Source organism: Ursus maritimus, unplaced genomic scaffold (assembly GCF_017311325.1).
Source record: "Ursus maritimus isolate PB19 unplaced genomic scaffold, ASM1731132v1 scaffold_3, whole genome shotgun sequence".
In the NCBI taxonomy this organism is placed as follows: domain Eukaryota; kingdom Metazoa; phylum Chordata; class Mammalia; order Carnivora; family Ursidae; genus Ursus; species Ursus maritimus.
This window is the reverse complement of record NW_024425563.1, coordinates 27,978,602-28,005,777: the sequence shown is the minus strand read 5'-3', so window position 1 is coordinate 28,005,777 and position 27,176 is coordinate 27,978,602. Positions and strand designations below refer to the sequence as shown.

General features: G+C 37.2%; 1 protein-coding gene across 3 annotated transcripts in view; it reads right to left on the bottom strand.

Annotated features, from left to right (window-relative positions):
• The window catches only part of CADPS2 (calcium dependent secretion activator 2), a 528,567-nt gene that overhangs the window by 101,745 nt on the left and 399,646 nt on the right, over positions 1-27,176 (bottom strand). For 2 of the 3 annotated variants that reach the window (XM_040644063.1, XM_040644064.1), the window contains exons 14-16: positions 19,508-19,609; positions 13,909-13,972; positions 10,474-10,597 (exon numbers count right to left, since the gene is read on the bottom strand). In XM_040644063.1, the coding sequence (XP_040499997.1) occupies positions 10,474-10,597; positions 13,909-13,972; positions 19,508-19,609 (290 nt within the window). Of the gene's footprint in view, positions 1-8,464; positions 8,486-10,473; positions 10,598-13,908; positions 13,973-19,507; positions 19,610-27,176 lie in introns of all 3 variants that reach the window. The other variant, XM_040644062.1, reaches the window with a different exon arrangement.

Below are 27,176 nucleotides of genomic sequence, written 5' to 3'. Positions count from 1 at the left end.
ACAAGTGTCGTGACGATACTGTAAGTACTTGTCACTAATCCTAGTGGGAATGCCTCTACACTTTCTTCATTATGTAAAATATTTGCTGTAGGGTTTTTCTATACGGGCTTTATAAAGTTAAGGAATTCTCGGATGCTAACAGTATAATTTTTAATCATGCTAGCACTGAACTGTTCCACATACTTTTTAAAAAACATCTCTCGAGATACGAGTTTTGCTTTTAGTTTGTTAGTTTGCTGATGCTGAACCCCTTTTATATTCCTGGGATAAATCCCACTGATTATTTTCCCAACACATGGTTGGATTTTGTGAGCTTAGGGATTTTGCATTTTTGCTCACAATGAAATGGGCCCGTAATAATGTTCTTTTGTTCTACTGCCTTTATCAGGTTTGGGAATTAAGGTTATATTTGCTTCATGAAATGAAGTGGACAGTTTTCACTCATTTTTCATTTCATTGAGGTTATTTTGGATAGGATTTGTTCCTTAAAAATTTGGTAGAACTCACCTCCAAAACCAACCAGGCTTAGGGATTTGGGAACGGGAGGGTTCTGACAACTATTTCAATTTCTTTAAAACTGATTGGCCTGAGTTTCATTTCTTGTGTTGATCACACCAACAGTTTTTCAAGAAATGTATCCATTTCATCTAGACTTCCAGTGTTTGTCTTTGTTCATAATACTCTTCCATTATTTTCTTTCTCTCTTATTTTTGGCTACATCTTTTGCCTTTTCTGCTGTCCTCACTCTGATCTTCCAGATGACTAATAAGTTCTTCAGCTGTATTCATCCTGTATCTGATGTTTCTTACAACCATATTATTTTCATACCTAATATTTCCATTTGGTTTTTCACAACTTCTTGTTCCTGAATCCTATTGCTAGAATCTTCCTATATGTCCTTGGGTATATGTATTATGCTTAATTTAAATTTAAATCTTTAAAACATAATAATAAGTTCCAGATGATACATATCATTTGTCTTTGGTAAGAGGCTGTACTCCTCAGGAATCTAATTATTTTGACCTGAGCGTTCATTGGAGAAACTCAGAATGAGATGGCGGGCAGGTGCTTGCCTGTGTCCTTTGAGAGCAGAGAAACTTCAGCTTTGGAGCAGAGGGTCCCAGAATACAGAACGAACATGGATAACTCCCTTTTGCTACTAATCCATTAGGCATCTCCTAAGGATAGGGATTCCTTATTAATCTGTTAGAGTCAAAGCCGCAGCACATGACCAAAAGTCTCCTTAGGTTGTAATTCACTAGGCTAGTGGTTGGGGTGCAGAGGAGTGAAGGCGTGACTGCCGGAGAGTGGCTCAGCCCATTCCAGTTTCCATCCCATGGCAGCACAGCTGAGCCCAGTCTTGATAATGCCACAGATACCAGCCATTGCCACCAACTCCAAAGGCAAAAGGAAAGGAACTGATTGTCTCAAGGCAATGCCCCATCCACTCTCCCTCTGCTCATCTACACTCCCGGCTAGTGTAACTCCCCACCAGACAGACTGGTGAGATTGGAAAGAAAACTTCTTTGGGCAGACAAGTGCAGCGAAGGTGAGCGAAATGAAAGTTAAGTATATGCTGCTCTTTGAACGGCAGATGTAAGGCGGTGGAGAGGTAAGGGTAAGGCAGCTTTATTTACGGAGATGCCATGGTTGTAGATGGAAAGGAAATATGTAGAAAGAAAACGGAGAAACAGGAGAAAGAAGAGATATATGACGGAGTACTTTCCATCCAGAAGGAGGTAGGTGCAATTGAGATCAACACCAAAGATGGCTGCATCAACCTCAAAGAGGAAGATACCTCATCCTTTGATGCCGGAGAATAGAAGACATGGGTAGGTGGGGATGCCAATAAGTTTGTAGGTATAGAACTACAGAGCTGAGGCTTCCTCTGCTTTCAAGGTGGAAAGAAAGGGATTGCTCTTCAATACCCGAAACTTATTTAAGATCAAGATGTTAAGAAGTTAAGATCAAGTTCCTGTGATAGCCTGATTTGGAAAAAGAACATCAATCAAGATTGAATCCAGTTTCATTTTGAATATGGAATCAGCTATGACCATCCCTGAAGGAGACTGTCCTCATCTATTATACCTCACACTACCAAAATAAAGCAGGGAAGGGTAGATGACTCATGACCAAGACTGTGACTCAAGGAAAGATGCCACTACTTTAGGTCACAGAACACCTCGGCGGAAGCATGGCGAATCATCCAGTGCTGGCAACATTAACGCCAACGTAAGATATGAAAAGCCCAAACCAGAGGCAGCAGGAAAGTGCTGTCAGCAGTTGTTTTTAATCAAGTGACAGATACTAATGCTGCCTCACCATTAAACTCAGATAAATCAGGAAGGATGGTAATGAAATGCAGACTCAGAACCAATTTCAGAGGAGAGCGTGCTAAGTGTCCTTAAACGTCTCCATGGTTTGTCTGGAGTTGACAGAACCTTCCCCATCCTTCGGTCACTAAAGCTGTGGGTGGTGAGTGCAGTGGTCCTGAGAGTGTTTCCAGCACTACCAACATGCTGCCACCGGTATGCCGGGTGCTCCCATGGCCTCGCTTGACTTTTCACGTGGTTGGCTGCCTGAGCGTGCAGAGAGCTAACGTATAGCTGCACAGCACGCTCTTCGCCTCGGAAGCCTGCCTTGAGCTAACTGAAGGTACACGCACAGCTTTAAAACCCTGTCGGATGGAAGCCCGTGTCTGTATTTGCCTCGTCTAGTCAATAATCCCTGCAACTCCTGCTTATTGTGTCCCCCAAACATCTCTTGATTCATAGGAATTAATCTGTCAACATTGCCATGAGCTAACTAATTGGTGTGAACACAAATTATACAGTGTGGGGTTGCTATCTTGGGTGGCTGGTGAGGTGGTGAGAACAGAGCCGAAGCAAATAAACATACTACAAATCCTCATTCATTCCAGACGAGCTGTGGAAACGGCTAAAGCAAATTCATATCGCTTATGTAGTACTTAAAAAGAGAATATGACCCCAATACTTTCTGGCGTATACATTACATAGACTAAGGCTACTGGTGTCGCAAGGAAGTGGTGTTAAAGACATTTAACTCAATAGATTGATGAGAAAAAGGTAGTTTAACATTCAATTGCATATTAGACGATGGAATAAATGTAGTTTATGGCCATCAAGAAAAATTTATCTTCTTAGGTAATTTAAAGCGTCTAATGACAGTCTGAAAAATACCCAGTTTTTTTTGTATATGGGACAAAGTAAATTTTAATTTGATCCCTATCCAGATGATATAGCTCAAGCAGCAGTTTTTACTCTATATACACATATAGTTTTGTAAACGAAAAGCCCTTTACAGATTTATGATTGTCTAGAATATTGTAAAGATGACAATAAGTCATTCTCTCTTACAACCAGAAATTACATTTATCAATTTGTCTCTAAATCATCAGGTGACTCAGAAGCAGTAATGGTCACAGAGGTTTTACTTTCATGCCAAAGTCCCACTGTCCAAAAAGGCTACAAAGAAACTCTTTAATTCTTCAACTTTGCTTTCCAGTTTTTAAGCTGAGAATTCTGTTTCTTCCAATATGCAAATTACCTCCTACAGAGTATCAACAAGTCTAATGAGAGTGCAAAATTTCAGGTCTATTATTTAGACATTAGTAACCTGAATTCATCATAGCATATAATACTCAAAACCATTTTAAAATTAAATTTATAACACATACAACTTTTATGAGAGAAAACAGCTATTGTAGAAATATAAGAAATTATTCACTATCAAAAAATATCCTCGTCAACTGTGCAGTTTTTTATCTACTCACTTCTATACACACAGGCACTTAAGCACAACAGATTTTATTTATTTATTATTTATCGCTACACTCTGACAATGGAGTGCTAAATTAAAATGCCACCCAGATGGCAAACACATCCCAATGACGTAAGGACTGCCAAAGTGCAACTTCTCTTAAAGAAAGCAAGCAGTGTGGTCCTCTGGGAAACCATCTTTACCTGTTCAACGGAGACTTTGAAAATGAGAGCACTTGGGGGTTAGGCCTGGAAACCTGGCAACCAAAGGGCCCAGACAGAGCCTCAGTGCACAAAGACTTTGCCTGTTCATTCCATGCTACCTTTTGTTTGGGGCACCTCCACGGTTTGAGATTTACAGTAAGTCTAGCTCCCAGATCTACGCGAAAGCTCTCAGGTCAAGGCAAGCGCTAAGGAGCCGTCTCTCTCTTTTATTTAAGTCCTCATATGGTGCGTAGTTTTCAGGAGAAAGCAGGGGCTGTTATTACGTGTATTATTGCTGCTCTTGTCTATAAGAAATTCCTTGAATTAAGGAATTGATTCTCCTTTAAAAGGAGCTGGTTTGCATCAACAAGGTATACAATAAAAAAAAAAAAACCATACACAATTAGGAAAATGAAGTTTTGGTACCTTTTTGAGCCCTAGATCATAAATACTGTAAAAAGGGTCTTACCGTTACAACAGGAGTGATAAAATTAAATCAAGGAAGAAAACTAGCTGATTTTGCAGCTGTGTAAATCTCAAACATTTCTTAAAATTAAAAAAAAATGCTTTCTAGAAATTTTAAGTTCTCAAAATGAACTATCTTTACTCATGAAACAAATGCAAAGAATTCCCAAGAAGGAAAGAAGGGATTTAGAGAGAGGGCATTTGTTTTATTTCATTTATTACAAAGTTGTAAAATCCCTTTATTCTGCAAATTCGTGTTGCAGATGGAGAAGGTGAAGAACTCCCAAGGACGGAAGAGAGCTAGGAGTCCCACTGAGCTTCATGTTGAGTTACAGAAACAACCGAAACAGGTTAGACTGCTAGACACTGTTAATGCGGTTGGTCTCTATAACCTCTGGGCTTCTGTGAGCCAGAGTTAGTACCCCTACCCTGCCCGTGATAAGGGCATGACATTCTGGTTTAATTTTTCCAATCTTGTTGTTTTTAAGTGGTTAGTTTTTGCTTTTATATTGTTAATTATTTAGTGATTGATTTGAATGGCCTTTTGCAAGCCAGTTTGCCAGTTTACAGATGTTCTCTCTGCTATAAATAGCCTGATCACTCTCTGCTATAAAGTCATTCATTTATTCAATAAATATTTATGGAGTACCAAATATGTGCCCAGGCCTGTTTTTCAGCACTGGAGATAGAGCAGTTATTGAAACACAAAAGTCCTGCCCTTGTGGAGCGAACATTCTAGGACGGTAGTAGGATGAACGAACTATATCGTGTGTTAGAGCTAAGTGCCATAGAGAAAAATAAAGCAGGGAAGGGAAGGAGATGCTGTGGGTTGGGGGAGGGGGAGGTTACAAATTTTAATCACTTTCACTTTCAACACCTGACACTGTGAGATGTATGTGTGGGGGAGGAAAAACAAAAAGATTCAGATTCTGGAGTCCAACTCTTAGCCTTCTGATAGGATCTGAGCTGTCCAATTACTTCAGCAGCCTCTAACCACAGGTAAACAAGTACTTAAAATGGGGCCTATAGAATGTGCTAGTAGAGTAAGATACACACCAGACTTCCAAGCCTATGTATGAAAAACTAACGTAAAATATCTCATCGATAACTTTGTATATTGAATACATTTTAAAATAATATTTTGGATAATTAGGTTAAATGAACTATTAGTAAAAATTAATTTCACCTGTTTCTCTTTACCTCTCTAATGTGACTGCTAGAAAATTTTAAGTTACATCTACAGCTTTCATTATAATTCTGTGGACCGTAGTGTTTCAGACTTCCTTTCAAATGCCCACGTATTTTAACGGAGCGCAAGTTTACCTACCCAAGTTGCCGAGAAAAGGGAGGGAGGAAGACCGAGGAAAATAAGACAACAGCTCAACAGGAAGATAGTGTGTTGTAATCTCCCACTTCCTAGCTGTCTCTGGGCATATGGCTAGTAACCTCCCTGCTTCAGTTTCCCGGAAAAGCAATAATAGAAATATTTGTTGCAAAGGGTGAATGGATACATGTAAAGTGCTTAAAACAGTTCCTGGTAATACGTGTTCGCTCTTACTAAATAAATATCTATACTTCTGGCAAAAGTGACCCCTTGGCTCTTGCGACGTGCCTGAGGTGTCGAGGTCAGCACTGGGAATCAGACAGCCCCGGAGGCAGGGCAACCAGGAACACGGAGATACAGGGCTGCACATCTCATGTCTGCTGAACTGAATAACAACGGCACACCCTTGTGCAGCTGACCGACTTTTTCTGAAGTCTCGGTTACCTCTTCTGTGAAGCATCTGTTTTGTGAAGTTGTTTAAGGAACTAATGAAGCAGAGTAAATCAAAAGCCTCTGAGGGAATAAGCAGTCAATAGATGACAAAATCATGACAAATCTTGGGCAGAATTCGCCTCTTCTCTAGATGGTACAAACTAACTGAGGAAAAGGATTATAATGCCCAAGAGAATACTGCTTGGAAGTCTTATCAAGCATTTGAGCTCTTACACATGTAACGGACTTTCTCATTCTTCTTAAAAGTACCTCCAAGAACATTTATTAGGTAGCCCTGTTAACTTGCTACCAAATGCAACCAAAAGAATAGAACTACATTTCTTCAAAACCTCTCTCCTGTTACTTCAGAAGATTCTTCAACTGAGATTAGCTTTCCCTTCAATCCGCTTAAATCACCTAGACTACACTGATTTTCCCCCTCTTTTCTATTTAATTCTATTTTCTTATTAAAAATTTTTAAAAAGATTTTTTAAAAAGATTTATTTATTTCACTGAGAAGAAAGAGCAAGCGAGCTAGAGGGAGGGTGGGGTGCAGAGGGAAAGAGAGCTTTAAGCACTGTGCACCGAGCACGGAGGTCGCGCTATCTTGCGACCCTAAAATCATGACCCCAGCTGAAACCAAGAGTCGGCCGCTTGACCGGGGCACCACCCAGGCACCCCTTAAAGATTTTTAAGATAATCTCTATACCCAACGTGGGGCCCGAACTCATAACCCTAAGATGAGCATCCTATGCTCCACCGACTCAGCGAGCCAGGCACCCCTGTGGGCATTTCATTTTAAGGAAAGTGTTTCTCCTACAGTCAGGAGCCTGTATAGCTGAGCAGTAGCATGAATGTCAAATATGTGTGAAGGGAAGGCTTCTGTCTAGAAGTGAGGTACATGGGGGACAGCAACTCTCCCATTCCCCCCTCTCTTTAATGGCAACTTTACATGGTGCCTTTGCCCTGTCCTTCATGAAGGTGCACTGTGACCCCTTCGCATTTCGCAGGGGAGGGAGCGTAGCCTCTGTAGCCTGCGGATCAGGACACCTGATACAAGTCCCAGCTGGCTGACTTATTTACTTTATGTCAGTGGGAAAGCCCCTAATAACTCTGGACTTACTGCGGGTCAACTACATACAAACTATTTTCACAACAGAAACATTGTGAGGGATAAAATGCCATAAGAGATTTTGAAAAAGTTTGTCAAAGAGCAAAGGACTGCTGCTATGACAATGGGCTGTCATAAGAGGCGGTGGTAGTCTCTGAAGTGCACTTTAGTGATCATTGTAGGTGCGTTCTTTCCCCTTCTCCTGGCTCAGAGCGTTTTGTGCCTGACGCTTTCTGGGGTCAAATACTGAAACAGAATTGAAAAAGTTAGGGAAAATAGAAATAGAGCCCTTTAGTCGAAGACTTCAGTTAAAAACAAGTCAAACTTGTCGGTAACTTTGCAAGCAGGGTTTGAATGAGAGAAGGGGACTTGGACTAGGCAGGATCCTCACTGGTCTCTTGCCCCATGGTTTGCACATAGAACTAACTAGCTAACCTCTCATCTCTCTCTAAAGCACTGAGAGCCTACTTTGTGTCAGCGGTGCGGGGCTGGCTGCTGGGACCCAAGAGTGAACGTGTTCCATCAGGACCCTGCCTGCAAGGGTCTGAAGAAGAGACAGGAATGATAAACAGGTAAAAGCACGTGTAACTAAATTAATTACAATAGTGATAAGTGGCATAAGAAAAAAGTAACAAAACCTTTACGAATTCAGAAACCCAGAGAATGCTTTCCTAGCAACTGCCTAAGACTGGGATTTCAGAATCCCTGTTCATTCCTCTGATGAGCAACTTTCAGAGCGAAGAGCTGCTTATTTCTTATTTAATAGCATTTATGCTTTTTACTCGGTTATTTTTCAGGAGTGATAAAGGAAAGATAGTCCTCTCTTCTAGTTGTAAGAGCCCTCCAAATATTGGCAACAGCTTCCAGCTAAGATTAGTGTCCATGCTTAAAACATAATATATAACATTAATACAGCCTCAGGTTTTTTGCTTTGAATTTATATAAAAAATATTGCTGAACTTTTACAGAGATAAATGGCCTGTATTTTCCCTACAAAGCATGAACAATAGTTCCAACAAAATCAAAGTATTCTCGGTATCTTATCAAAGTGATCTAATAGGAGCCCTGAAAAGCAGACAGCTAGTCACCAGTATCAAACATCGCGCCACAATAGAAATAACGATACGTGCATGCACAAACATTCGTTACCTGTTTCCTTTTCTGCTGGGCCTAAAACATAAGAAAAGACAGTTTAGGAGAAAAACAGATTCTACCCATGTTGCTCACATAATGCAGGAGGTCAGTCAAGCAAAGAAAAGTGGTCCACTTCCTACTTCTAAATTAAATTAGATTTTGTTCTTGGTCTGGTCCTGAGCATAAATAAGGAGTGCTTTATTTTTTTAGATACAAGCAAGGGGGTTGGAAGAAAGGGAGATAATGAAATGCACAGATGTTTTCTCATATAATAAGCACGCATTTTGGGTTTTTTTGGAAAATGGAGACTGCTCAGTAGTCCCACCCAATTAGGTTTCTAGGATTCATTTTCTAGAATATTCTCACAACTAGAAATAAGAGGTGACTCCAGAAGGGAAAGAGGTGGGAGAACTCCCTGCCCACTGTCCATTTAGTCCTATAATAGGATCTTCTCTAACACAGACTTATTTTTTTTGTGTGATCCAGAAGAACGGCTGTGTCTTTTCACCACCAGTGTTAACACGTCTAGCTAATTCTTAAAAGCTACCCGTGGCTGTGACAAAATGGACTCTGACCAGAAAATAGAAATATCCTGCATATCTTTTCAGTATTCTTGGATAAGACAATGTCAAAAATATTAACTAGAACCAACAGCTAAGAACAAAAGGATTCTCATAGGTTTTTTGGACAGAGTTTAAACATTTGGGTAAAACAATATTGTGTTTATTCAAGGTGCGCACAAACTTTTTCCCCTTTATCAGATTTGAAAGGTTTTAAGAGGTCTATTTTTGTATTGATTCTTCCATCCCATGTTCACAACACGTAATATTCCAAAACACAAAAATTGTCTCAGTGAGTATTCAAGATGTGAAAACCAATCTGTTTATCTTCCACTTTCCCCAAATGATCTAATATTCATTGCTTTTGCTTTAACACAACGTGATATCATAATTAATGATGTTAAACTGGTAACTAAGGAGGTTTCATGTTGTTACTCTCGTGATATAATATTGGTTGCTATAGTGATGGGATGGCTTTTTTGTTAATCACTCAGGAGGTTGGTTATTGCATGCTTGTTAGAAAGCTTGATCAGATTTGGAGAGAAAAAAGGATATAACACAGCCAATTATAGTCAATCTCTTTCATTGTCCCAATTTTGATAAAACTATCTTAATATCAAAAATTAATAAATTTATAATTAAGTGCCATTTTACATTAAAAGTTACTAAAATTTTCCTAATAGAGGATTTGCTTTTATTTTTAGATATAAGTATTTAACACCGCAAACCTTTTTCCTAAGTTAACGCTACATGCACTACACAAGCCTCTTGCATGATGATTAAAGCAAAATATTTGAGGCCCTTCCTACTTTTAATTATATTAAAGGATTGTTGAATAAAGCTGATTTTGTGATTTTGCCATGAATTTCAATCTCATTATTTCTAAGCATCTTAAATTTCAGTATTCCTAGTGAATGAAACCTGAAGGAAGAGGGAAAAAATGTGCAGTCCTCTCAAGAGGTCTAATCTTTCAAGTGCATTAATATCTTGCAAGCAATGAAAAGTTGCAGAGAATTCTCTCAGTTTATTTTGGCCCTCACCATAATCAAGTTTCCTCCTTCTCTGAGAGACACTGTTGAACAGAAAATAAAATTATGTAACACTATACGGTTACTGATCAGGAAAGAAGACACAACCCATAGTTTAAATGTTAGACATACTTACGGTAATGTCAAAAAATACAACCCATGAAAACACCTTTTGGTTCCTTGAAAACTCAAAATAAGAACAAAGGACAACTTAAGCACGAATCCTGGGTCTTTCATTGAAGCAGAGTCCCAGGAGGCATATTAAAGCAATGAATAGGAAAAAGCTCTTCAGTCCACCAGCTGAGATTTTAATGAGACATTTCCCTTTGCCACGGTCCAGGTTTGTTCAGGAAAGGAAAGAACTTCTCACAGAAAATTCAGTTAATAGGCATTGTTGGCTCTCACTGCCACTTGGGCAATTGCTCAGTGCACTGACCTTCTATTTTGGCATATTCTGTGAGTCTAGTGTAATTGATCAAGGCAGCTTTCTCGAGACATTTTCTGACCACTTTTTTCACCTCTTCCGCTGGTATGGGAGTGGCAATATCTTTCATTAAAACCTAAAGAGGGGGAGAGAAAAAGATGGCATAAAACAGATACTACAATCAAATTACACAAATTGTCCTAGATCTATTACTAGGAAGGGGCCCTAGGTAACACTGGGGGAAAGTAATGAGTCGGCACTTCACAACCGGGAATGTAATCCTCCAATCTTGGCTCCTCCTGTCTAAGCCTCATTTATGCACATCAAAACCTCCCATAGGCCAAACCACCATTCAGTGTGATGACTGTCACTTTTCCTCCAGGGGCCCACGACTCCATTAGAGCAGCTGTTTCAGAGCAGGATTATAGTCCTTGGGACAAGTAATAAAGTTTGTCTTGCACATCCCTAATTTAAAAGCTTTAAATCTTTTGAGCAGTAGATATATAAAAACAGTAACAAAATTCTATGAAGAATAAGCACTGTTTTAAAAATCAAGATCTCTAATTCTCACAATTAAATTACTTCATCTGTTGAGGGAGAGAAAATCTTTTAGTGAAATGAATGGAATATCAAATGTTAAAATACACAGAAACTTTCTGAAATTAAAAAACAACAGATTATTTTCCGTTGAATTCCTAAATATATATATACACACACACACACACACACACACATATTTTCCTTTACAAGTATTGCTATTAGCAAGGGGAAAATACAATTATATCCAGATTTTAAAACATAATGTACTTAAGCACTTTTATAATGACTCACTGATAATTTTCCTTAAAACTTTCTCAGTGATAAAACTGCTTACAGTTAGTTTTGATTATACTATTAGTTAACCTCTCTCTTTCTGTATAGTTAATGCAGCTTTTCTGGCTTTACTTACATTCAAATTATAACACAGAAGGCAAAATATGAACATAGAGAAGAAAAGAACAGTAAGTATTCTTACTATTCTATTAGTCTTTTACCTTAAAGACTCATCAAAAGAATAGGAAAACATCCATTTCGTGCTTTATGATTTCATTCTCTTTCGATTGGCCTCGGCACAAAGGATTTTATAATCTCAAATCTACTCGACCATTTAAGCACCAGTGATCCCTCACAACATATTTTAATTTTGTTAGGCAAGCTTTCCTTTTCAAAACAGCAAACCTTATCACTTAAAAATTTATTTCCCATCAAATTCAATTATTCTTCATAGTCTCATATTTAAAATCTTTAACACATTTACATATATTTGGCATTTTAATTAGAACTGCACATTAGATTCTTTATAGGCAAAAAAATCCTGTTCATAGTTTAAAAAAAAGACTATTAACGTACTATTATTTTCGCTTGTTTTTAAATGTACTATTATTTTTAATGTGATTATTACTAAAATTTAAATTTAAAATTAATTTTGTCCCACATGCAGAACCATAAACTTTACTATTAGGCTTTCCCATGGTAACACAAACACACATCCATCCATCCATCCGTCTGTCCGTCCATCCATCAAGACAGAGAGAATGACAGAGAGAGAGAGCGCGCGAGAGAGAGCATGCGTGCACACAAGCGGCGGGGGGTGGGGGGAGAGGGCAGAGGGAGAGAATCTTAAGCAGGCTCTGTGCCCCAGCGTGGAGCCCAAGGCAGGGTGCGATTCCACAACCCTGAGATCATGCCCTGAGCCAAAATCAAGGGTCAGATACTTAACTGACTGAGCCACCCAGGCACCTGATACACTTTTAAATAATAGAAATAGCTGTTAAAATTAGAAGGTATATGTCTGTTACAGAGGTGAGTCCAGGGTTGAAATCAGGTGATAGTTTATATTTCCCAGGAGCTGAATATTTAATTTGGACTGGGGGGGACTGTATCCTCTTTCCTGGCAAAGTACAGATTAAGGGCTGGGAAGAGCAAAAATGGAGAGACAGCTTGTCTTGTGTATCCCCTCCATTTCTTCCAAAGCTTAGTAAGTACGAAGAATTCACATGCAGATTTTGTTTTTCAAAGGTGTCAATAAATACAGAGACTTGAAAATGAAGAAATGGCCCTACCATTTCTCTCTCAGTCCAGCAAGAGACATGAGAAGTGACTATAACTGGAAAAAAGGTCACTGTTCATCCTACCACTTGTCAGTGCACGAGGGCGCCTATGCTCTTAGGAACTCTTCCCTGCTGGGGGAGGAGGGAAGCTCTACCATGGAAACCAGCACACAGACAGGCTGTATCAGGCACCCAGGATGGGATGCCATTCCAAAAGTAAAGCTCTCTGTAAAGATTTTATCTTTCTCATGATACCTTAATGAACTGGATGAAATGAATACTTTGGAAAAGCCTGGTTTACATTCAGCTTTATTATAAAAATTCTAATAAAACAGGGAACTACCACAATACTATTTCTATCACATGATGCCCAGGAATCAAGGATAAGACAGGCTAGACAGAGGCCACCAATGTATACAGTCGTCAATGCCAGCCATCTTGCAAGTCCTTAAATCACTGAAAAGTGTCTTCCCTTTTTGCTTTTAATAGAAGTGCAAATAAACAATGTAATATGTCCAGAATTCTTTGGCAGAAAACTGGACAAGACCAAGTGCTCTGAAGTCAATAAATCAAGACCAGAATAATCAAGTCATGAGCTATAAATTATCCTTAGAAATTTGTGTTAATGCTGGTAAGGAACAGGAATTGTCCCCATCACTTTACTGTTAGGCTCCAACTAGCATATGAATAGTTTTATAAATAAATGAAAACGATACTTCCCTTTCAAACCCAGTCTGCTACAAAAACAGGAGAGGAGAATGTACTTTCATTAATAAGTGATTTTAGTATGGATAGGAAAGCCTTGTTTACTATTTATTTTTTGACAGAAGACAAATTTCTACAATTCATGAATTCATTTAAAGTAACACAAGTTACTTATTCCGAGATTGATTTAGAATGAAAGGAAGGATACGTTTGGGCATGTGAAGTGATAAACCCTAATAGGTATGAGAAATGGGACAAATAAGTAAATGTACAAATAAGTCGGGGGCTGGGGGAGGGTAATGAAAAACAACTGTGAAGTCTGAAAAACGGAGGATTATACTTAACTGGAAAAAAAAAAAAGACTATTTCATGAGGGAAAGAAAGAGGGGGGAAATGGGTACGACTACCAAGATTCCATCAACTCGGCCGCGGATGGCAGGGGTGGGCTTCAGAAAAGCTGTGGGGAGGAAGAAGGAGGAGACAGGAAGAGTTGGAACGTGGTTCAGAGCGGGTGAGAAAGTGGTGAAATGGGACCGACAGCCTCAGAGAACACTTTCGTTGTGAGGAACGGGCCTGTCTGCCTGTGTCAGTCACTAAAGTACACAGCCACTGAGAGTGCAAATAGTATTTATAAAGCAGTGTTCAAACGTACCCTTTCAAGTAATGAAAGCGTAGCTTTCAGAGCACCTTCAGGTCGTCCAAAGGGAAAACAGTATCTTTAAAAACAAAAGGAGGAACAAACATTTAATATTTAATTTCCATTTAATATCCAAGACTGCTCAATAATTCCCACTTCTATTACTTGGCATTATTGAAGAACAGTGAAAAGTTGGTTAAAATGGCATCAACCCATGTGGGAAAATCTTAACGGCAGAAAATTACCTAGTTCCATGCTTTCAATTTCTTTTAACAGTAAGGGTATAAACTGTGATGAAAAGTTTCTAAAATTTTGAGGATGTATGTTCAGACAGAACACAGTAAATTAAAAAAAAAAACACACCAAAAAACAAAAAAACCCTCTAAGATTCTACCAGTAAAGAGATAATTAAAATATAGTCCCTAAAATCTTCGTCAGGTTTGCTGTTGTTCAAGCCCTATGATGAACAAAATGATTTTCCCCAATTCCTCTTGTAGTTATGGGTGGCTTGAGACGGAAGCACACCCCCCAGACATAACTTCTAGTACAAAACAGGTCCCAGCTCCCCCCTTTCCTGACATCTGCCTAGTATGCCAGTGGCTAACTCTACAACCTCCCCACACAAAACATAAACTTTCCAGAGCTCCACAATTTGCCAGCAGAGATGGTTATCCTCAGTCTAATGCCGGGCATTCCTAAAGACACCAACAACGGGAGGGCAGCTCACACTCGTGTTCCGAAATTAGGGTCAGAGGCTGGGCGAGTGAGCGGGCTCCTTAGAAGTTAGCTGACACAAGGTGGTGACAGATTTATTGCTCTTTACACGGGGGTCCCTCTTCAGGTCACTTTCCACTTAAAGAGCAGAGAATGTCAGGGCCTCTTCATCCTACTGGAGCTCCTGGCTCTCTTGAATCAGGTTCAGTAAAGCGGCCTCAGGCTGCCACTTTGCTCTGGATCAGAACTGAAGTTTATATATTTCCCTGTCCTTCGCCATTATTCAGGGACTTGGTAAACATATCTTCTAAGATGTAAATCACAATGAAGTTATTTTTTTCATAAGGCAATTTGAACAGGTTTCCCTAAGAACACATATATTTTAAATTCAATTTGTATTACAGCAGGAAATTTTCAAGACTGCTTAAAGATGGATTTCTCACAAATGGCTGTTAAATTCATAGTAGGATTGGGTTTTAGTTTTATGAAACTTTTATTAGTGTCAGATAATTGCAAAAAATGTCATAAATCTGGTCAAATTTTTCCTCAGAACACTGTTTATTTCATTTACTGTTAAAAATTTCCTTAACTCACTCTTCCCTCCATGCATCTCTTACTCCTCTCTGCTACCATGCACAAAAGCAACCGCCAATTTATTTTTGATTGTTTTTTTTTCCTGCGCAGTGTTGCTTTTTAGAGCATTAGCAAATTAGCAAAGTAGCTTTCATCATTTTGTATACCATAAACCTTAATCCACGTTTAAATGAAACACAAATTGGGTTCTTATAGTCCCCTCCCCCTGCTTAAATCTTTTCACTGTATTTGCATAATCCACCCATTGTCTTTCCTATTGTTTATTTCCATTAACCTGTGGGTGACACATTTTATGAATGGAATGTTACTGATCCCCAGATTACATTTAGCATTTCAGGGCTCGGAGGTCCCACTGGGTATGTTCTGAATTAGCATTAGCTGCCCATGATGTGTAAATAATTCAACACATTTACAGAGTACAAGTAATCCTGAATCAATAAAGTACAGAAAATAACTACAGAGAAGCTTAATTAATCTTTACAAAACGAGTTTTAAAAGAAAGGAATAGTTTTGTTCTGCCTTTCAGGATAAATATTTTGGGTTTTTACCACTTCGACAGCTCTGTAATAACAAAACAAATTGGAAAATACTCAACCATCAAATGAAATGCAACTAAGATTAATATCTAATCTGAGTAAACTAAAATCACCCTGATTCCCACCTTAGGAAATTAATTACACAGATAGATGAGCCTGCATAGACACGTCCCACAATTAAACTGTTTCTTTTCTTTACCTTTTAAAATACAGTATTTCTTTTTATCAAAATTATATATGCACATAGTCTGAAAGAAAACTTCTAAAGACTTCTTTCGAAAAACAGAAATCCTTTATGTCATTTCCACCCCACTCTGCAAGTAATTGCTCCAGAAAAAAAAGTTTTTAAATTTAGTTATTTCTTTCTGTATTTAAACATTATATTCCTAACCTACATGCTAATATTTCTAATTCTTGATTTTTCAGTTTTATATATTATTCTACTAACTTCCCACTATGGAAGTACTTACTTTTTAATAGATTTAGAGGCATAAATGACATATAACTGCACATATTTAAAATAATTTGGTAAGTTCTGACATATGTATTCACCCATGAAACCATCACCAAATCGATTTAATATACATATTCATGACCTCCAAATGTTTCCTCCCCACCCCTTGGGCCCAGGCAACCACTGATTTACTTTGTAGTTGAATTAGTTTGTATTTTCTATAATTTTATGTAAGAGGAATCTTACAGTACATACATCTTTGCATCTGATTTCTCTCAGTATATTTTGAAATTCATTCATGCTATCAACCATTCATTCCTTTTTGCTGATCAGAAGTATTGCGATTGTTTATCTCTTTCTTGTTGATAGCCTTCTGTCTTGTTTTCATATTCTGGCTATTATGAATAACACTGGAATGAACATTCACATGAAAGTCTTCGTGTGAACATGTGCTTTCATTTCTCTTGGAGAATACCTACAAGTGGAACGGCTGGGTCATATGTTAGAGGTGTTTGAATTTTTAAAAACCTGCAATCTTACAAAGTGTGCTGTACCCTTTTATACTCCTATCAAGAGTATGTGCAGAGTTCCAGTTTCACATCCATGCCAACGCCTTTTGGGTGGTAATTATTTTTCTTAATTTTATTTATACTAATAATGTAGTAGTACCGCATTGTGTTTTAGTTTGTATTTCCCTAAAGAATAGTGACGTTGAGCATCTTTTCATATGCCTTTTCGCCATGTGTCTTTGGTGAAATATCAGAAACAAATTTGTATTGGGTTGTTTCATTTCTTACCAAGTTTTAAGAGTTTTTTATATATTCTGGATAATAGTTTTTTGTGGGAAATGTATTGTGCAAATGCTTTTTCCCATTCTGAGATACATCTCTTTATTCCCTTATCAGTGTCTTTGGAAGATCAAAAGTTCTTAATGTTGATGAAGTTCAAGGTAACATTGTTCCATTTATGAATCTTGATTTCGGTGTTTTGAAGAATCTTTGCTTAGTCCAAGAACAAAGAGATTTTCTGTTTTCTAGGTCTACCCATTTTGAGTTAACTTATGAATCAGGTATGAGGTATGGATCCAGGTCAATATTTTGCATATGGCTATAATAGTTCTAGCACCATTTATCAAAAAAAGTGTACTTTGCAAATTATCTTTGAAAATCAATTGACCTTATGTGTGTAAGTTGATTTCTGAACTGTCCACACCACACAACCCTGACTACTGATTTTTGAGCAGACACCCTTGCCTTGCTTTTGATCTTAGGTGAAAAACATTCAATCTTTCACTGTTAAGTATGAAGTTGTATGTTTTCCATAGATGCCCTTAACAGGCTGAAAATATGACATTTGGTAAGAATTCTTTTAATACTATTGTTTACTAATTCTATCTTCTGTGTCACTTCCACTTTTGGCTATTTTCATTCTCTTCATTGGTCATATTTTACCATTTCATTGTGTGCCTAGAGATTTCTGACTGGATGCTAGACATTATTGTTTTACATTATTGGTGGCTCAATATTTTTGTATTCCTTTATTCTTGAACTTTACTCTGGAATGTAGTTAAAATTACTTAGAAACAGTTTGATTTATTTGAATCTTGATTTTTTTCTATTTTTTTCTATTACTGAGGTAAAAATTCTCTTGAGTATTCTACCCTCTGTCCACAACTTAGAAGTTTTCCACTCTGGGTGGTAGAAACTGGTACTCCTCCTAGCTTTGTGTTAGCTTTGAGGATTATCTCCTGTAATCCTACCATGGAGTGAAAGGATTATTTATCTGACTTTAAATAGTTTCCTTACATACATACTCAGATCAATACTTAGTTGAAGACTCTAGAGGGACCCTCAGCAAATACCTGTAAGTCTCTCCTCTCTTTTCTTTAGAACTTTGACCTACAAACTCTGGCTGCCTTGCCCTCCCTGTACTCCTACATCTGTCTCCTCAAGTCAGGGTGTCCACTGGGATTCTCCTCCCTGGGCCTTGACCCAGAAATACTCTCCTGGTGCCAAGCAGACACAATAAAAGACCTTATTCATTTGTTTCTCTCAAGAATCACTTTTATTCATTGTCTTTATGTTTAGTGTGCCAAAAAGCAATCTTCTGCATATTTTATCTTTTAAAAATTTTTTTTTGTTTCAGCTGGGAGAGTAAATATAATCTTGTTACTCCACTTTAGACATAAGTAGCTTTTTTCTTTTCTTTCTTTTTTTTTTTTTTACTACTTTCTCCCATCCTAAATGTAATTCCTGTCCTTCCTGTCTTTCTAACAGTTATGCCATTTTGGCGAGTTAAATTCAGTATTTATATTCTGTAAATATCCTAGATAACTGAGATACAATATTTACTATGATTTACATGCCATTATTTTGTTTATAATTGTCTTTTTAATATCCTCTTTTTATATACTTAATCTAATGTGACTCCAAACTCCAAAATAACTAATATAATCTAATTAATAGAACTCCAAACTCAGTCCCAGGTGGGTAAATCCTCTCTCAACATACTAAAACATCTTAATATTTTGGTTGCTTTCTAAGCTCAATCATCACTTGGGGTTTCTATTAACTATCATTATGACGATTTCCTCCTCTTTAACATTGACTTTCTGTTCAGGGGTCTTAACTATTCCTCTTTCTTTGTTTTCTCCTTTGTCTTGAATTGCATTCTCCAGAAATATTTCTGTTCTTAACCATTAGGTTCTATTGAGCTAACTTAATCAGGGTAAAAAACATCAAGATTTTGATCTTTCATTCTGTAAATGTTCTTAGGATCAATGGTTAATTTTTTCGAGCAAGGAACTGTGCCAGGCAACATGGCCCTTGTTCCCACAAAATGTAAATAAAGTAACCAATGACTTAAAAAATGGGTATTGTAACTATGTGATAAGTGACTAGTGAGGAGTACAGGTGATAAATGCTAAAAGGCTTCAGGTTTTCCAGTCTTTGCTGGAAGGATCAAAAACAGCTCTACTATGAAGATAGGACATAAGAAGTTCCTTGCCTGGTAACTGAGAGGGAGGACTGCTCACCAGAGGTTGGGGAAGAGGCTACTCAAGGATGAGAAATGCACAAGCAAGTGAGAGATGCATTCCACAAACTGAAGGAGAAGGGACCTACCTTAATGAATGGTGAAAACTGAACAGCAGGCTTAGAAGCAGACCACAGACTGAGGGATGTGGATCTTACCTGGCAGGCGATGGAGAAGAAGCTACTGGTAGTTCTTGAGTAGCCACAGAAAGACATAATAAACTTCTATAGGGAACTGGAGTATTAAGTGAAGAAAGCAAATACTTAATGAATAGAGTATATACCTGAAATGGCTTATCTGATTTTCTAAAAGAGAAGAGAGTCTTTCTTTTATCTCCTCAAATCTCTCTTTTTCTTCCACTGAAACAGTTCCAATTCCATCAGGCCTGGAAAAACAAAACAAAACAAAACAAAACAAAATCAGTATTTTATACTAATAGAATGTTTACTTTCATATATTTTATATCTTTATATATCTTTATTTTAATATATATTTATATATACATATATCTTTATATCTATATTTCCCTGAAGAATAATTAAGGAAAATGCATATTGGTCCACAGTATACATATTACTTGCATCTCTAATGGAAATTTATTTAAAGGAGGTATTTGTAGCCATTTGCTTCATATTTTGACCTGGAATGAATGGAATGGAATTATTCTGTCTTAGACAGCCTTCAAGGTAAAGGATTACAATAAATATTTTCCAGATCTACTGAAAACAATGACTAGTCCTTGAGAATGGTAGTGAAAGTGTTTTATGTGGTACCAAACATTTGACAAATTGAATAAATATCCCATGGATGAAAATATTATAAAAGCATACGGAATGCAAACTAAAATATTTTAACTACTTTTCTTCCGAATAAAAATCAAGCTAATGTGAAACTGGAGATTTTGTTCTCATTGTAAAAAATACAGAAAATTTGAATACATTTGGTTATTTACTGCATTATTTTTTGGTTTAAATGTAGGGGCTTACAATTCAAAACAAATAGTTGAATAAAAACATATAGAGAAGGCAGACCAGCTATGTTCCCGGATTTTGTGCTTAGCCAAATATCCCTATGGAATCAAGGCAAGTTCACATCAGGACTTTTAGAGGTAGTTACAAACAGAAATCTTTTAGTAAGATCAGGATTAAAAGTATAAACTCTTTCTAATAATGGATTTAGAATTTATTCTGTATCAGTTTCAGTATCTGGTTGTATAACAGTCATCAAAATTTTTGAAAGTATGAACTGTAACTTTGTTAATGCAATGAGAAAGATCTACTAATCTCATATTCAAAAAGTGTCTATTTCAATGAAATGAATCTTTTGCATTTGATAATTAACACCAATCATTTCTTCCTCCATTACCTTATTTTTCTAAAGATTATATTTTAACTAATTTTTAATACCTATGGATAAAATAGGTATAAATGATTACGAAAAATAAAGAAAAATGAATGTTTGATATAACTTTCCCCAGGAGATTGTTGTATGTATATGTGTATATATATATATAACATGTATATGTGTGCATGTGTACCTTTGATACTTGCAACTAGTCAATTAGGATAAAAGCAATTAATTTTAAAGTTATACCTGAATCATAATGACATAAAGACCCTTTATTCATCTCAAAGCATCATTTAAGTCTGAAAATTTTTTTTGCCATTACAGAGTAAATAATTTGTTATTTCAGAATCTCATATGCTGCTGGAATGTATGCTTTGAAAATCTTACAATTATACTTCATTCCTAAATAGGGAAACATCAATTATTTTCTTTCATAGTCAGAATAATACATTCTACCAGAACGTATTTCCAATGTGAACTGCAGAAAAACTAATGGCAAATATTGGTCTTTCAAATATTTTTAGGAAGGAGAAAAGAAAGTCTGATCTATAAATTACAAAACAATGAACTCTGAGCTAACCCCAATGCTTTATAATAATTTATTAAAATAATTTATAATATAATGCAATTTTCACCTATTACTTCAGAGTCAATTCCCACTGAGCAGATGATAACTTAAGAATAAGTATAATAATGATCACAAAAGTTCAAGAGCAGAGAGTTTTTTTTTTTTTTTAAGATTTATTTATTTATTTGAGAGAGAGAGGGCAAGAAAGAGAGCAGGGGAAGGGGCAGAGGGAGAGAATATCCAAGCAGACTCCTGCTGAGCATAGTGCCTGATGTGGGGCTCAGTCTCATGGCCCATGAGATCATGACCTGAGCAGAAACCAAGAGTCGGACGCTTAACTGCTTGAGTCACCCATGCGCCCATCAAGCGGAGAGTTCTATATACATCATCAACTTGGGAATTTGGGCATTCAGACGTAAACTATAACTACATTATATTATCATACAGATAGCACAAAAACTCATACCACAAAGTTGTGGGTTGGTATTTCACTCTATACGCCAATGCAAACTTGATGAAAAAGAGCAAAGAACTTATTTTTCTTATTCTGATGACTGATACGGTTCTTTGGCTTTGCTCTTGGACAGACACCACATGGTTATATTAGAGTGAATTTTACTGTTTGCTTCAACTGTCAAAGGAGATTGTGATTCACAGCGATACAGCAAGTCATCCTGTCATATTAAACTTCAGCGGGGCACCTCGCCTACCCGACACAACGGAGCCAGGGGTTTAGGTGATAAAAAGCGAGAAAGGTAAGTCAGAGGAACACCACTTGTGTCAACTTTCACTAAGATAAAGACGGTTATATACAGTGAAAAGCCATCGTCTTAAGTGAGTTTACTATCAAATTAGGTATACATCTGACAAGTTAAATACAATAGTTAGTATTTTGGACCTGTCCTTATTCTTATGCCCTTTAGTGCATATATCAGACTATGTACTGAATATTAGGTATACGAAGTGAACATCTGTACCTAAGTGACTGGGAATAAATAACAGTTTTGCTGCAGTCATGCCTAAAGGTAACAGCTCCTTCTAAAATTATTTTTCTGGGGTGCCTGGGTGGCTCAGTTGTCATTCGGCTCAAGTCATGACCCCGGGGCCTTGGGATCCAGCCCCACGTCAGGCTCCCTCCTCAGAGGGAAGTCTGCTTCTCTCTCTCCCTCTGTCCCTACCCCTGTTCCTGCTTTGTCAAATAAATAAATAAAATCTTCTTTAAAATGCTAAAATTATTCTTCCCAATAAATGAAAATATGTCCTGTGTCATCAATATCTTCCTTGTCATAGCCGTTATTAAAATAAACAATTATCAGTAACAAAATTCTAAATATGCTCCTGGTACTGTGCTGTTTTATATGCACAACATAGGACGCTCACAGCAATCCATTCTCCAGCCTCCAAGAAAGGAAGCTGATGAAGCTCAGGGAGGTTAGGTGACTTCCCCCAGGTCACACAGCTAGTAAGAGCACACGCCTGGACTTGAACCTAGGTCTCTTGCATTTCCAAATCTGGGGCCCTTAGTGCTCATGTCTTATTCTCTTTTCCCTACATTTTCACAGAAAATAATAAAGAGGAAAAAAAATCTCTATTAAAAAATGTAAACCGTATCTGAGAAACAATGTGGAATATTCTAAATATACTTACTTACATCAGACATTTTCTATATTACTTACACAAGGCAGAGAGCTTAAATATCAATAAAATTTAAAATATCTGCCACTGAATCAGTAATTCTTTCTTTTAAAGATTTTATTTATTTAAGAGAGAGAGAGAGAGAGAGAGGAGAATATGTGCGCACAGGTAGGCAGGGCATCAGGCAGAGGGGGAGGGAGAAACAGGCTCCCCGCTGAGCAGGGATCCTGACCTGAGCTGAAGGCAGACGCTTAACTTACTGAGCCACCCAGGCACCACTGAATCAGTAATTCTATTAAAAAAAAATCTCAACAAAGTCAGTCCTTAAAATTTGTACTTGCAGGAAGCAGCTTTAAGAGTAACTTAAACCAGTTGTATAATATGAAAATTCGTCTACTACACCCAGGGTAATAGAGATTTAAAATAATAGCTTTATAAACTCAGCTTATAAATTAATTTCTGTCAGCTGTACCTTCAAAACATATCTCAAGTATGATTACAGCCTCCTTAGTCTCCCTCTTCTAGTCTTTTCTATGTCAGAGTATTGGCAACACACTACAGTGAGCCTTTTCCAAGCCTAGTTACGTCTTATAATGCTTATACTCATTGCAAAAGCCAAAATTCTTATAATGATCTGCAAGATCTTATAGGACGCCCTCCTCCCCACACTCACTCTGATCTTCTCTACCCGTCATAGCAGGTCCCTTCACTCCAGCCACTCTGGCTTCCTAGCTAGTCCTCAAACACAGGACACATGCTCTGTCTCAGGGCCTTTGCACACGCTATTCTCACGGCCTGGGAGGGTCTTTTCCTAGGCACACAGGGCTTGCTCATTCCTTCTCATCTCTACCCACATGACTCAGGATTAGTGAGGTTATCCAACCACCTGCTGTAAAGGTGTAATCTCCCATTCCCACAGGTCTCTTTTCTTTTCACATTCTTTAATCCTTGTCATTGTACATAATACGCCATCAACCCACATGTGATAGATCTGTTTATTGTTTGCCTCCTTTGTGCTGCACCCCGATACCCAGAACAGTAGCTGGCAGATTGATGAGAAAGGCTAAATGGCAAATAAATGCTAACGATGTGAATAAGTGATACACTGAATATAAAAATATCAGCTACAGCAGATAATAAAAACTCATGAATGAGGAAATCACAAATATTGCTTATTAGTATTAATAGGGCATAAATTAATTGGAAGTTTTAAATCACTTAACAGTAGGTAAAACAGGACATTTTTTGAAAAGAAAACAGTACAGGAATTATAGTTAAGTATCCTGGGTAAAAAGATCTCTGACAAAAGTTAGCTGTATTTACACTTAGCAGAAAATTTTTAGTATTTACCTGCCATTTTAATTATTAGTGAAATCATTTGCTTTAAATCTCAAGAACAGAATTTTTCCCCCGAGATAATAAGTAAATAAGTAATAAGTAAAATAATAAGTAATATAAGTAATGCCTCTTCGATATTGATAAAAAGACAATGGTTAATATGGTTACTGAAAATTCTAAAGTAAAAGGCCAATTTTCTGATTTGAATGTTAATTGAAGCTTAATTCTATGACTGATAAATAGCAAAGTTGTCCCAATGAGAAAAAAGGGCTTTCTCATGTATCAAGATTTAAACTTTGCATTTTTTCATATAGTTATTGAAATCACATGATTTTAGTAAGAATAGTATTCCATGAAAGTTTAAGATATGAACAAATTATAAAATACAGTTTAATGGTAAATGCATTTCCTTTAATTATAGATACAAACAAGTTATGGCAGAGGACTCCCTTCTGGCATTACATGATAAGCAAAGGAACACCAAATGTAGTTGGGTCTATGTTAATTATACCGGAAAGATTCCGAAAAAAAGGAATTCGTACACAGTGGAACTTCTGCAACTGATGCTTAACCTCATCTCACCTCTGCGTATGGGTCTCATTCTGCTTTCAGAGAAAGCACCATGTGCAGACACACTCATACTCACACACACATACACACACACACACACTCCCTTTTTTGAAAGGCAGATTTGTCCAAAAATAGTTCCTATACATATTAAGGCCTATACAAATTGATTTTATTAAATTCCTACATGAACTAAGAGATCTCACGATGGATTTTAGAACTCATGCTATTCGTCAATCCGGCAGATTAGGCATTTAAAAACAAACAGAAGCCATTCTGTACACTGGACATCTTGTCATCACTATCAACTTTTTCTGTAAACAGTACAATATAAGCTCCAAATTGAGAAGGTGTTTTTGAAAGACTACTCAGGAATGAGAGAGACAGTATTCTCTTCATCTTCTATCTCTCACGGCTTTTGAGGTAGTTCTGATAAGAAATGAGTGTCTACGAAGGGAAGAATCATTACATTATATTTCAAGAAAGATCTAAGAGGAAAAGAGTGTGAAAATGGGTTGTAGAGTCAGGCATTTGAACAGAAGCGCAAACATCAATGAGGGAATCTGCTTAAATATTTAAGTATGGACTAGCCTCATAGCTTCACCTCCCTTGAACAGTTAACAGTTCACACATTTTATGTATCTTTTTCCAGCATAATATAACCTTTCTGAGGCCCATAAAGACCAATAAGAACGAATTCTAATATCCATTTCATCCGGCTGCCAACAGGTTTTAGGAAACAATGGTCCTGAAACAACCTGCAATAGAAAGGGTTAGAGAGCCCAAGGATTTTTTTTTTTTTTTTGAGTACTACAAATTATGAGACCTTGCTGGAGGTCCATAATGTAAGCAAGGCATATTAAGGTGTTTGAGAAGTCTGATGGTAGAGAAATCTGTTTAACATCACTTCTCAAAATTATTTAATCATGGCATCTCTTCACAATTCCCACTTAAAAAGCATCATTCAGTGCTGACAAGCCATCTATTTTATGATGTAATGAAAACTGTAACATAATCTATGGTGATTTTCTCAATCATTTTATCAGCTAGACCAGCCTCTAGATACTTGAGGGATAAAAGTGTCCTTGGTTTTATAATCTCTAGGAGTCTGCATATTGCCTGGAACAGAGTGCTCGGGAAGCCCGTGGGTTGACTAATACCCCAGGAGTTAATGCTGTATAGAAAAGTCTGGCAAATTGATGAGCTAGATTTCCTTCACCAGCCCATCAACCCCCTCATTCCTCAGCTCATCAAGTAGGATCCCTTGCCCTGGCAGTTTGGAGGCTTGCAGTGAAAGCTATGTTGCAAGCAATGACAGGGCAAGTGACCAAGTTCGTGGTGCTTCTGAGTTTCTTAGAGGCTTCTTTTCACATGCTCTCCCCCATGAGGAATGTAGGACGTCTTGGCTTCCTCTAGACAAAATGAGAAGGGAGAGACACATAGGCAGTAGCATTTCGGAACTGTCAATCTGCCCACAGCACAGCAGGTAAAAGTCACTTTGCACTTCGTGTATTTCCCACCAATATCCATTTGTGAACAGAATAAAAAGGAGAGGAAGACACAGCATGAGAATAAGAAATGATGGGAAGAGGAGGCAGAAAACAACAGTCTCATATTTCTGTTCCCTAACCTAGAAACACTTCTTACTCTTCCAAACAAAATGGTACCTCATCTGGATGGTCACATATTGGTCACATAATCAGTGTCCTTTCATTTTCCCTGAAATTTTTGTTGTCCAGAGAAATTAATCTAACCCTTATGGTCATTGAGCTGGAAGAAACATTTTCTATGAGAAAATATTTTGTAAATGAAATTCAAAAACCCTGTTTTCTTTCCAAACACTTCTCCCTCCTAATTCTTATTTGTATTTCCTACCGTAGTCTATTTTCTTTGGAGGTTCTAAAAAAAAAATACTTCTTAAAAAATGCAGTAATTGGACTCTACGAGGATATGAGATCTTGTGACTCAGTTTTTGTCTTAAGTTACTGATGAACAGACAGGTCGTGGACAGTAATCAAGGTGTTTGATAACGGGCCTCTCCAGGAATCAAACTAAATTCATTACAGCACATCATTCTAGAATTCAAGAGAAATAAAATATCAAGATGATTTTTAGATAAAAATAAAGAGTATTAAGATTGGTATTATTCTCTGATAGATCGTCTTTGCCCCATACCTAATGTTAACAAACCAATTTTTTAGGTAAAGGTCTATATGTACATAATTTAGGAGAGCAAGTCAGAAAAACACAAAGATAAAACTTAAAATTTCTTTAAATGTCCCAATCATAAATAATAGATAATACCCTTGTGTAAATATAATTCCAGTTTTCATTCTATAAAATCAAATCCTACATTTTAATTATGATTTATAATTTGATTCTTTTTATTTTTTGATTCTTTTAATGAAGTATCAACATCTCACATTATCCAAATATCCTTATATATGCTTTTCAGTGGAAGCATGATACTTCATTTTACGGATGTACCAGAATTTAT